General features: G+C 33.9%; 1 protein-coding gene across 2 annotated transcripts in view; it reads left to right on the top strand.

Moving 5' to 3' along the window:
* Positions 1–12,579, top strand: part of LOC121423568 (sodium-coupled neutral amino acid transporter 9 homolog) — a 37,381-nt gene that overhangs the window by 4,482 nt on the left and 20,320 nt on the right. For both annotated transcript variants that reach the window (XM_041618929.1, XM_041618928.1), the window contains exons 2-6: positions 2,762–2,845; positions 6,163–6,307; positions 9,149–9,252; positions 11,346–11,503; positions 12,303–12,470. In XM_041618929.1, coding sequence (XP_041474863.1) covers positions 2,762–2,845; positions 6,163–6,307; positions 9,149–9,252; positions 11,346–11,503; positions 12,303–12,470 — 659 coding nt within the window. The remainder of the gene's footprint in view (positions 1–2,761; positions 2,846–6,162; positions 6,308–9,148; positions 9,253–11,345; positions 11,504–12,302; positions 12,471–12,579) is intronic.

Below are 12,579 nucleotides of genomic sequence, written 5' to 3'. Positions count from 1 at the left end.
CATTCACATTAATAACAAACACGTCTTTGCAATAAGCATGGTTGGACTGAAAACATTGGGAACAAAAAATATACACGTAGAGCTAGATCTGCTATTCATTCACTGTGACATCTATTTGCGAAACATTATGGCAAAATCACGATGTATATGGATACAGATTCAAAATAATCTTCATTTTTCTTATATAACGTTGTTAACTTTATGAAACTTACGTTTAAAAGATTCAAGAAAGTGTTAGAAATCTTAAAAACTTTGCTAAATTCCAATTTCTCAGTTTTCAACGTGCTTCTGTAAATTGTTAAACGACTTATGTAAAGTTTTTAAAAAAGCAAACTACGTTGTATGAAATTTTGAACAACCTTTTAACCAGTTTACTGTGTAAACATAATCATCTGCATAACCTAGACTGATAATATTGTTGAAACACATCAACCAGGCGATCAAAATACTTCACATTTTATCAAAATTAGAGTTATTAAAGTTATTTCAGTATAATAATTCTCTGTATGTCTTCATCTATATGTGCAATGAGTAAGCTGATTATGTCATATTCCCAATTATTCTTTTGCATATTACCTTATGCAATTATATACATTGACATTTTGTTCAACAATAATGAACAAATACCTATTTACAACCTTTTCCTTTTTTGATCGTGCAAGGTGTGCACTGGGCTCGAAGAAAAACATTGATACAACGTTCAAAACATGAGTCATGCAGTCAGTTTCCTAGCTCTCCAACTGTGATCTGTTTGTAATCAGGTGAAATATCGTTACTCCATGTGAAAAATGAATCATATTCTACAGCACTAGATAGTTGACATATTACGAATTCAGTTTTCTTCATTTCAAGGCGACTTTTTACATTTCATCATCGCTGATGGCGCTACAACCGAATATACCACATGACGGCAAAAAAAAACAGAAAGAGGAAAATAATGCTGGGCGCCTAGAATGCAACTAGCAGTACAACTTGCAAATCGTAAACAAACCGGCTTGTGAATAATATCGCGCGCCCTCTTTAGGCAAAAATTGATATCCACGCTGAGCAGGAGAAATCTACGTGAAGATCACGAAAAATGCTCTTATTTTATTAAACAAAACAGGAAAGAGAGTTCAACAAACGATCCATATGGTTCGGTAAGTGTCATAGAATAAATATAATGCTTAGCTACGATGTAAAGTCATAGTTATTTTAGTAAAAAGGGTGTGAAAGATTCGCGTGCACCAGGTGCATATGAATCCTTCACACACGAGACGATTTGAAACCATGAGTGCCTCTAGCCAGGACTCAGCCTCAGGAGGCTATTTTCTTTGTTTTTCGCTTCAGCGAAAAACAAAGCCAGGAATAATAAAAAGATGGTGACGTAAAAATCGTGGCAATTTTTCCCTACTTTTCATAATATTTTTATTGTTTTTTTAATGAATTCTTGTTTAAAAATGAAATCAATGACAATATTGTAGAAATGTCGGAAATGAAGTTGTAGCCATTTTGTTGATTTAGATCTAGGGCTCGATCTTTTAGAAGGAAAGTAGAAATCTCGGGGGCAAAAATTTCAGTTATTTTCACGGTACACACGTGATTGGGATGCATTCCCTGGCTCATGAGATCACACTCTAGGAGCTTCTTGGCTCGTAGGCTAGAAGCGCTGGTCCAAAAATCGCGATCGTCTCAGAAAACAAGGACAAATCTGTCTTGAGATATTGTGATTGTCCTTGTTTATGGGACCCATAAATAAGGGCAATCTCAGACACGATTTATGGGGGACAGTTTTTTTTTTCACTTATCCCTGCAGGACATAGACAGCAATTGAAGGGAGTGAGAGTGCTAAAAAAAGATTCAGGGACCTCGATTCCCTCCAGTTCACCGTCTATTTTTCACGACTTGCCATCTTCCAATAATCTTGTGATGAAACCTGATAATAGTGATATGTTTACATTGACTAGCGCGCTCAGTTGATGTCAGCACTTGACAGGTGAATCAATGAACAACTTTCATAGAATTCTTGTGTGGAGAAATCTTTGAAAACTTAGACAGTCCCTGTAAACTGGGACGATCCTACTTTTCTGACCAGCGCCTCTACTGTTATTTTCTGTCTGAAAAAACTGAACTGTCAAAATGTACCACAAGGCACAAAAATTTAATAGCAATAATGCTAAATTAAAATGACAAAGTCTAATCTAATCCTAGACCTCAACATAATTAGTTTCATGCAAAGGATCATGGGATTGAAAAGGGGGCAAATAGCATTGCCACATGTACATGTATTGTTCGGATGCGACCATGCGAACGCTTGGCTACCAGCCGACGAGATTGTGTACAATATAGACTAGTCACTAGTTCACATAGATTTAGACATTTTGAAATATTGCACGCCATTATTTTTTTTTCCTTTCATCAAAGATTAATGATTAAAGAACAAATGCATCAAGCTTTCAGACATGTGATTTTCTTTTGAAATTCAGATGCTACCCACCAAGTGACTTCTTTGGGTATCTTTTCTTCATATTGTTTTTGCTCACTCATGCATGAATGAGGAATCTTTCAACTTTATACCAGGTGAAAAAATTCTAACCTTTACAATGAATTTGTCTATTGTGATTATGATAAATCATTGATGGTTGTCAGTTTCGTTTGTTTTGGATGCCCTTTATAATTAAGACCTGCCCTTTCACTTCAGTTCTGTAAACCTCTACATCTGCTTTTATTTGTTCCTGAATTATTTTGCTGATATATTTATATGTCAATTTGTTCTTTCTAGTGTGAGTTTACTACGAGAGAGTCCCATCTCTGGGAGTAGTAATCTCAGTGGAGCTAGTTTGACTGGGATAGAGAAGAAAAGAAGGTGAGTCCAAACACCAAAAAGGTGTGTAAATGTGAATTTAAGGGGTAGAAAATAATGTTCTCAGTGACAACTAAAATTGTGAATCAAGCATCAATCAAAGGGGATTAAAAAAATAACCTTGAGGAGATGCAAATAAACTGAACTGAAGTCAAAGAAGTCTGGTAGTTGACTGACTTTATTCTCATGTCTACTTTGCCCATCTCACTCTGCAACTGAACTCATTAATACCAACAAAGCAATAAAATGGAAGGATTTTTTCTATAATTTTATTTATTGAAATCTAAAGAGTTTTTTATTCATATTTCTAAATTACCTGTATATTTTTTTAATTAAACAGATCTATATTTCTATGTTGAAAGTATTATTTATAAGTATTTATGTTTGCATCTGTTTTCATACCGTACTGTATGTTTCGTTGTTTTTTCTTTTTTTCTTTCTTTCTTTCATTCTGTCTTTCTTCATATATCCAAGGCTTCTTCATGATATAACTGTTATGATTCTTTCATTTCTTTCTTTGCTTTTTTTTATTTTTACCACATTTTCTGTATGTAATTTTGTGTTAGAGGAGGTGGGGTTTTTATGGATGAATTAATTTCCTCCTTTTCTGTCAATTTTGTTTTCATTGTTTCTTTGTTCTTTATTCCATCATTCTTTCTTATCTTGTTCCTTCATGCAAGTTTCTGGTTTTATTTTTCAAAGTTGTTGTGAAATGGGAAGGCGAAGGATTCAGTTTTATTTTATTTATTTAATTTCATTTTTTTTCTTGTTTATAAACTAAAAGACTGTTCCTAATTAATATCAGTCTACACCAATATTTTGCATTTGTCATCAAATCAAACTGTTTTTATTACTCATTTTGTATTCTAGTTCAGTATAAAACTCTACTGATGATTGTGTGGGATCGATGTCTAGCTTGTAAAAAAAAATCTTGTAATTTAATAGGAGAAGGGTTTCTGAAAATTCTTTAAAGAAAGAAAACCTTTTTGCACAGAAAATCTATTAAAAGGCAAAAATATAATGATGATGATACTACTACTACTACTACTACTACTACTACTACTACTACTACTACTACTACTACTACTACTACTACTACTACTACTACTACTACTACTACTACTACTACCACTACCACTACTACTACTACTACTACCATTACTACTACTACTAATAATGATAATAATGATAATAATAATAATGATAATAATAATAAGAATAATAATACAAATTATTATAATAATTATCATTATGATTATTAATTATTATAACAAGAACAACAGTATACTTACCCAGGGTAAACACTAAATTTATGAAAGCTGTTCTTCCATCAGGCCCTGCTATTTTTAAATCTCTTTGCATATCAACATCAAGATATTTCATCACTTGAATTTTTATTGAATCTCTGTTATTACAATAAAAAGAAAAAAAATGCAGTGTCTGCAGTAGGAGCGGGAATGACCTGCAGTTGAATCTCATTCAGGAAATAGAAGGCAAATAAGCATTGTCTACTACATGTAAATACAGGAAAGGGGTTGAAAGTCTATTACTTATAATAAAACACCTAATGCATTGTATGTAGTCAAAAGGTCTTTTTTATAGAATGTGATTCAGAATTATTTTTGCTCTGTACAACATGTTGGGAGTATTGTCATACATACATGTACTCCATACTTGGTTTGTACTTTGTCGGTGTCAACATTCTTTTCAACAAGTTGCAACATGTGTGCATGAATATTGTTTGGGAGAAAAAATTGTATGGAAAATATACAGGATTAGGATTCCCCTAACCTTTTTAATGACTTAATGACTTTGAAATGAATTAAAAAATGAAAAACAGTTGATTGTAATGTCCCTAACCGGTACATGTTCATATTTATTCAAATTTTCAAGGAGGTATATTGTGGGCCCAAAGGCGTCTTTTAATTGCAAGGTGTTAATGGTTTATCTACATTTGCCACTCTCCACCCAGGTGTAATAAAAGGGTATCCAAGAGGAAGTAATTCCTTTAATGCCCAAGCACCAGATCAGGTAGCCATGCTATAATAAAAGCCGGGGTAATAGTTAGTAGCACTTTAGTAATTTTGAATTTTATACTATACCAGATTTCCATCATTCTTGTTCCCATTTGACATTGGATTTTTAAGTGAGATTCAACTGTTTCAGTACAAGTTAAGTGATCATATTTTTCTCTTGTGTGCATGGGGAGGCTGTGAGATAATTTGTGTGAGAACGAGATGAGAGAAGAGATTTTGAGTATCAGATTCATACTTTCGCTTTCAAGAATCAAGGCCGGGGTCCTGTAACACAAAGGTTAGCAATCAATCGTATTGTTGATGTTCATGATCATGATTGTTCAGTGCAGTCAATGCAATCAATCCTTTAAAGGACAAGTCCACCCCAACAAAAAGTTGATTTGAATAAAAAGAGAAAAATCCAACAAACATAACATTGAAAAATTCGTCAAAATCAGATGTAAAATAAGAAAGTTATGACATTTTAAAGTTTTGCTTAATTTCACAAAACAGTTATATGCACATTCTGGTCGGTATGCAAATGAGGAGACTGATGACGTCATCCACTCACTATTTCTTTTGTATTTTATTACATGAAATATGAAATATTCTAATTTTCTCCTCATTGTCAAGTGAAACCATGATTAATTCCTCCTTGAACATGTGGAATTAGCTTTGTTTAATACTCTATGATTTAGTCAACTTGGTCCTTATTGTAAAATGAAATATTGTAGAATTCAAACAATAAAAAACAAAAGAAATAGTGAGTGATGGACATCATTGACTGACTCATTTGCATGACACTGAGTTGTGCATGTCACTGTTTAGTGAAAAATAAGCATAACTTTATTAAAATGCCATAACTTTCTTATTTTACATCCGATTTTGATGAAATTTTCAGCGTTATGCTAGTTTGATTTTTCTCTATTAATTCAAATCAACATTTTTGTGAGGTGGACTTGACCTTTAAAAAATGTTCACCGATGATTGCTACATGTACATGTATTAGCTTTGTGTTACAGGCCCCTGGCATATCTGTACCCCTGTCCACATCAAGAGAAGAATATGCTCATTACCTTTCTATTGTTATTTTTGCATCATTTTAAATTTTTGAAAAAATGCTAAATTGTATTTATGTAATATTACATTTATGGTGAAACTGAAAATATGATTTTATGCTATAAATTATTATTATTATTATTTACATACTGCGCTTTTCCAAGAATGGCCCAAAGCGCTTACAAGAAGTAAAAGAGATTTCATGATTTATTTGAAGTTGGATCATAAAAATTATTTTCTTTGTAGGAAACCGTTCCACCACACGTCACGGTCGTCGATCTCTCAGCAAGGCAACATACAAGCTCAGGAACCAGAGGAAGAAAGAGTAGCTGCTACTTACCAAAGATATCGCTACTACAGCAGGCTGGGACAAAATAATACTGACCATTTTGTAAGTTGTTTCAGAAGTATTCAAGTTTAAAACATTTATTTTTTGTACAATGTAGGTGGGTCTGCTAAACTTGAAGGGAAAATAAGAAATTCTGTACTTCATACATGTAATGCTTCCTTAAAAATCAAGTACACCAAACAATTCGTGTAAGTTGCTTTGAATATAGTGAAATCTTATTTTATCACTTTTATTTTTTATTTTCTGTGAATTTTATTTTTTGTCCCATACATGTATGATACTCATTTTACCAATGATGCAAATTACATGCCTCAAATTAGCATGAATTTTAGAAGAAATTTGAAGAAATTCTAAAATTGAACATTTGGGCTTTCCTGTCCCATCAAAGATCTTTTCATAAAATAGAGATGAAATTTTGTATTTGAGTGGGACCATTTCTTGGACTTTCCTTACATGTAGAGTTGATAATTCTGTCAGTGTAGTTTGTGAATATTATGGTATCACTTGGTCTGCTCTAATAGATTCGATCATTTTTTCCATTAAATGTACCCTGTATCTGTACAAATACACTATAGAAATAGAATTTAACACTGTTGTGCACACCATTTTTTACATATCACTTGTAAACTACAATGAACTCTGCTTATAAGAACACCATGGAACTATTGTGTTTTCTCTGACATCAGAGCATTGCAATGTTAATCAGCGTTCTCATGGACTTTGAGTCAAGTATAATACCTTTTATCAACATGTGTATAGAAAAACAAAAGAATCTATTACATACAGGAACTTCAACTTTGACATTGAAGACAATGGGTACTTTGTATGACTAATGATCTGCCCCCATGTTTTTTTTCTTTAATATGAGGGAGTGAATCATGGTTTTGACAGTTGTTGGTTTCCCATGATGCACCATGATAACTTGCAGTTTTAACCTCCATATTTACTTTGGTGTCTGTACACAAAATTTATTTATTTAAGTACTTTTCTTGTAATTCCCATAGTATAAATGTATATACATGTTGAAGTGGTGCTAAAATGTTAGTGAACCCTACCACAAAATACTCTCCTTTTTGTTTAGTGTTGAACTTGAATGTAGACAAAAAAAAACACTACAAGGTTCAGCATTATATCTAAAACATGGCAGAACTACATGTATATAATTTTCTTGGGGTCTCACAGGCCTAATTCATTCCCCATAGACTCATGTGTTAAATTGGCACTTTAAAAAATTCATAAAGAATAAGGATGAAATTCGGGGGTCGAATGTTTACTACCAGTGGATAGGATTTATATCTGGCTATCCACATCTGACCAGAAAAGGGTCCCTCGACCAGCTCATTTTAAAAATAAATTGGCGTGTTTGAAGACACCGTCGGGGGGAGCAGATTCATCAACTCAAACAGTAAAATAGCCCTAATCCTTCCGCCAGTCAAAATATAGTCCAAAATTGGTGATATTTCTTCCCAATTAGGAAAAAGGAAGTTCAGTAATTACTCGGCTCGAATGAATATCTATGGCCTACCACTAGTAATTAGGCCCGTGAGACCTTGGGTTTATTTCCAATTCGTGCTATTTCCAGCTCATTTACTGTACTATCATTTGGTCTACCATCAGTTCGTCCACTCACCACATGGTCTACTTTCATAGTTGGTCTAATAGCCATTTAGTCTGTATACCATATGGTCTAATTGGACAAAACGTTAAATGTGCAAAATGAATGAAAATGAAATGGATATTTGACCAACTGGTTATGAGACGAAATGGTGATGATTGGACCAAATGGTTGATAGACGAAATGTTGATGGACGGAATGACATTCTAAGACTAAATGGAAGTAGACCATGTGGTGAGTGGACGAGTTGGTAGTAGACGAATTGGCAATTTACTTTTTCTTGTGGGGTTCACAAACATTTAGCACCACTTTATATATATTTGCTATGATATACATGTAGAGTGTATGCTGTACATGACTGATAAAAGACAGTTTGTATTTGATTGCCAGTAATACTGAAACATCTCTGAATATATCTTCATTTCTTTCTTTCTTTTCTCCAGTAGCAGGGATAGAGGCACATTTAAAGTACACTAGTGTTTTGAATTACATAGTGAAGTAAAGACGGTTGGATGTTAAAGGTCGAATCCACCCCAAACAAATGTTGATTTTAATAGATAGGGAATAATCAAACTCGCACACTGAAATTTTCATTAAGATTTTGAGTAAAATAAGAAAGCTATGACATTTCGAAATTTCACTTATTTTTCACAAAACAATATGCATAACTCTGTGGCATCCAAAGAGACAGTCGATGATGTCCCTCACTATTTCTTTTGATTTTTCATTGTTTGAATTATGCAATATTTCATTTTTTTTTACAGATTTGACAATAAGGACCAACTTGACTGAACCATAAAATGTTAAAACGATGCAAATTCCACATGTTCAGGGAGGAATTAGTCTTTGTTCACTTGACAATAAGGAGAAAATCAGAATATTTCATATAATGAAACACAAAAGAAATAGTGAGTGGATGACGTCATCAGTCTCCTCATTGCATACCCACTAGGATGTGCATATTCTATTTTGTGAAATTAAGTGAAACTTTAAAATGTCATAACTTTCTTATTTTACATCCGATTTTGATGAAATTTTCAGTGTTATGCTTGGTGGATTTTTCTCTTTTTATTAAAATAAACTTTTGTTGGGGTGGACTTGCCCTTGAAATAGTAAATGTATTTATTGAATCTTTGTTTTGCTGACCACAGGGAAAATATTGGTATTTGATATAATTGAATTCCTTATAACTTGCATTGCCAGTCAACAATTAAATAGTTATTGTTTAGGAATTCATCATTGGATTGCTTCTCCTTGACTTCCTACAGAGAATCCCAGATCATGTGCTTCCTTCTGATTTGTTTGTTCTCATCGTTCCTTTCAACCTTGTAAAGAAAGATCCCGGTGCTAAACAGAGTAGCATAGTTACAATGTAAGTATTGATCCATTAAATCTGTATCTATGTGACCCGCTCTCTAGGTGGTTTCTAACCGCCTCGATCATAAGAATCTCTGTTAAATTACGAGAACTTCTTTAGGCTAAAAAATACCCATTATTCCTGCATTCACACCGCCCCGAAACATACCCTTCGGGATAAATTCCTGAAGTTAGGAGCATGCGCAGTATGGTCTGATAAGCAGGCAAGGCGCGAGATTCAAAACTACTAGCTCAGCGGCCATCCACGGCGCCCGCGCCCAACTACATGCTGGGATAAAAGTTCCCGTAAATTGTTTTCACATTGCAAAAATACCTGCGACCTTGGAAAAATCCCCGCGAAAGTTCTCATAATTTTGCCAAGTACCTACTATTTAGTGGGTTTTTTCTTTCGGGGATATTACGCGTAATTTGCTTTCACATTGCCAATATTACCTGGTATTTTCTGATCGGGTAAATTTCCCGATCAGAAAATACCTGGAACTGACAAACTTCGAGGCAGTTTGAAACCACCTATTGTCTCATAATGATCAGTAAATTAGGTCTTTGTTTGTATCTGGATTAAAAAGTGACAAATTTTGTAAAAATTTTTGAATGATATACAACTTGCTATGTCTTGTTAAAGCTTTTCCTTTGAAATGATGGTTAAATTATGTGAAATTTAGACATGCTACAAGTTTCTAATACCATTGGAGAAGGCTCTCTTATCGTTGACCTGATAAAAAAGATTGGATTGTTTAAGAGTCTTTTGCAAAATCTTATTATCATCAAATAATTTGTTTGTTTTTATAGTCTGGAAATTTGTGCAAACTGTGAATATGTATAATTTTATTCTATCATACTATCAAGATTGAAATTCCAACTTTTGTCATGTATAGTTGAAGTACATACTATCAGATACATGTATACACTCCCCAACAAAAAAATAAATTGTAGATAAATTAAATCAAATTTAAATAAAAAGAATAAAGAAAAGTTAAAATGAAGAATTAGAAAATACACTTTATATTTAATCAAATGAATACTTAAATAGGCTAAACAATAAAGTAAAAAAGAGAAGTAAGTGAATAACGAGATAAATGGATTTTTTTTAACTCATAGTTCAGGTTCAATGATTTTTTTTACATATTTTGTAAACTCTGTGACATCAGTTTGTAGGATTTAATCTGCCTCTTATTGACACTAGATCGATAAACAGTAATCAGACTATTATACAGCATTTAGAAACTTAATTTTTAAGAGGTCCTTATCACCTTTCCTATCTTTCTATCGCCACAACAGCTGTAATTGTCTCATAGTTTTAATTTAGTCGGGAGAGCCTTACATGTATTTCACTAATTAAGATAACAATTTGTACACATTGTTATATCATCAATTAGAAGCAAATTACTTTACATGTAGATAGGATTGTGAGAGTGAAACTAAGTGGATTTCTTTTACAAATAATTCATATAGTGTTTTTTTTATTGGAAATATTAGATTACGCTCCCCATCCCTCTTCTCTCTCCTCCTCCCCCTCTCTATCCTCTCCCCCTTCTCCTCTTCCCTCACCTCTCTCCTCCCCTGTTCCATCCCCCTCCTCATTTCCCTCCTATTCTCATCTCACCTCCTGTCCTACCCCCCCCCCCCCCATATCCTCTCATAAGCTTTCCTATTGTCTGGTCTGTCCAATTCCATATGAACTTTCAATACCAACATTCTGCTCTGTTTTTTTTTTAATTGTTGTTCATGTTTTCAAAAGCAAACTGTATGTGTTGTTGGATAATGTAATGTCATAAGCCAGCAAGTGTTTATAGACTACTATGAAAACTTATGGATTCATTCAATATAGGTTGTGTTTTTTGTACAGTTAATTGTGAATAATCATGTGAGCATGTTGTACATGGAAGCTGTACCTGGAAATGATTAAAGACTGAATACAGTTTGGATATGGACGTGATATACATTTTCAAAATTCTCTCCAGGCTCCACTTGTACTTTTTTTTTCACTGAAGTATACAAAAAGTTCAACAATTCTCTACTGACAAATATTGTTAGAATGTTAAGTGTACTTATATTGACAGTATTCCACTTCAAATGTTTCCATTTCAGATTCTCAATATGGAATACAATGATGGGTACATCACTACTCAGCATGCCATGGGCCTTACAGCAAGCTGGCTTTGCAATGGGTCTAGCTCTAATGCTGACCATGGCTGCACTGGCTATGTATACGTGCTACAGGGTCATCCAGTCTGTCGAGAGACTTGGTAAGTTCAGTTGAAAATGAATTTAGTTGGATTTAACCAGTCGGCATATGTATGTATTTATGATATGGACTCCCACCATACCCCTCCTTAATCGCAAGTACTCCTCCTATGAAAGTCTAATTAAATCTTATTTTTCAAAGTTCATCTTTGCCCTCTTCTTTTAATTTCTCTCTCCTCCTCTCTTCGTGCCCTCAATCTATTTCTTCCCTCTCCACTTCCTTTTCCTCCTGTCTTCTTTCTCTCCCCTTTCTTTCTCCATCCTCCTCTCTTTCTCCTCCCTCCCTCCCTCTCTCTTGCCCTCGCTCTATGCCCTAACTCTGTGTCTTCTTCCTCCCTGCTTCCCCTTCTTCCCACCCCCCCTCTCCTTCCCTTCTCTTTTTTCTTCCCTTCCTCCTTGCTCCTTCTCCCCTGTTTCTGTTCATGTTTCTGTTTCCCCTGTTAAAGGAACTAAATGTAATCTTATATTCAAATACTGGCTTAAGTTTTTTTACTATTCAAAAATACTTTTCAGGATACCATACATTGAGGATAAGACTTTCAGATTGCTATTTGTAAGAAACTATTTGAAAATATTTTCCAGTATGCTATAAAATGAGGGAAACACTCTCAGATTATTTTTAAAACTTCGCTATTTGAACATTACAATGATTATAAGAGTTTCCGGTTATTATTTAAAACTATAACTCATATATGTAGACTATTTTCAGGTATTACAACAAGCCCTGGTTTATAATTACGTGCACAATGAGAATTTTTTAAATCTAAAATGTAATAACTGTAAATGCTTCACTTTCCACAGAATCGTCAGGTAAACTGATAGAGTTTTCTGATGTGTGCCGGGATTACCTTGGTAGATGGGGAGAGTACATCAGTGTCTTCTTCTCCCTCTCAGCTCTCCTTGGAGCCATGATTGTCTACTGGGTCCTCATGTCAAACTTCTTGTACAGTACTGTTACATTTATATTTGGTAAGTTCTGCCATTTTTTTATCCATTACTTTTTTTGGCAAATTTGCACGTTAATGATGCAATACAACCAGAATATTCCCCTTTTGAGGAGAAAATGCAAGGCAATGAA

Source organism: Lytechinus variegatus, chromosome 11 (genome assembly GCF_018143015.1).
Source record: "Lytechinus variegatus isolate NC3 chromosome 11, Lvar_3.0, whole genome shotgun sequence".
Lineage (NCBI taxonomy): Eukaryota > Metazoa > Echinodermata > Echinoidea > Temnopleuroida > Toxopneustidae > Lytechinus > Lytechinus variegatus.
The sequence above is the reverse complement of the archived record's forward strand: the minus strand, read 5'-3'. Positions and strand labels throughout refer to the sequence as shown.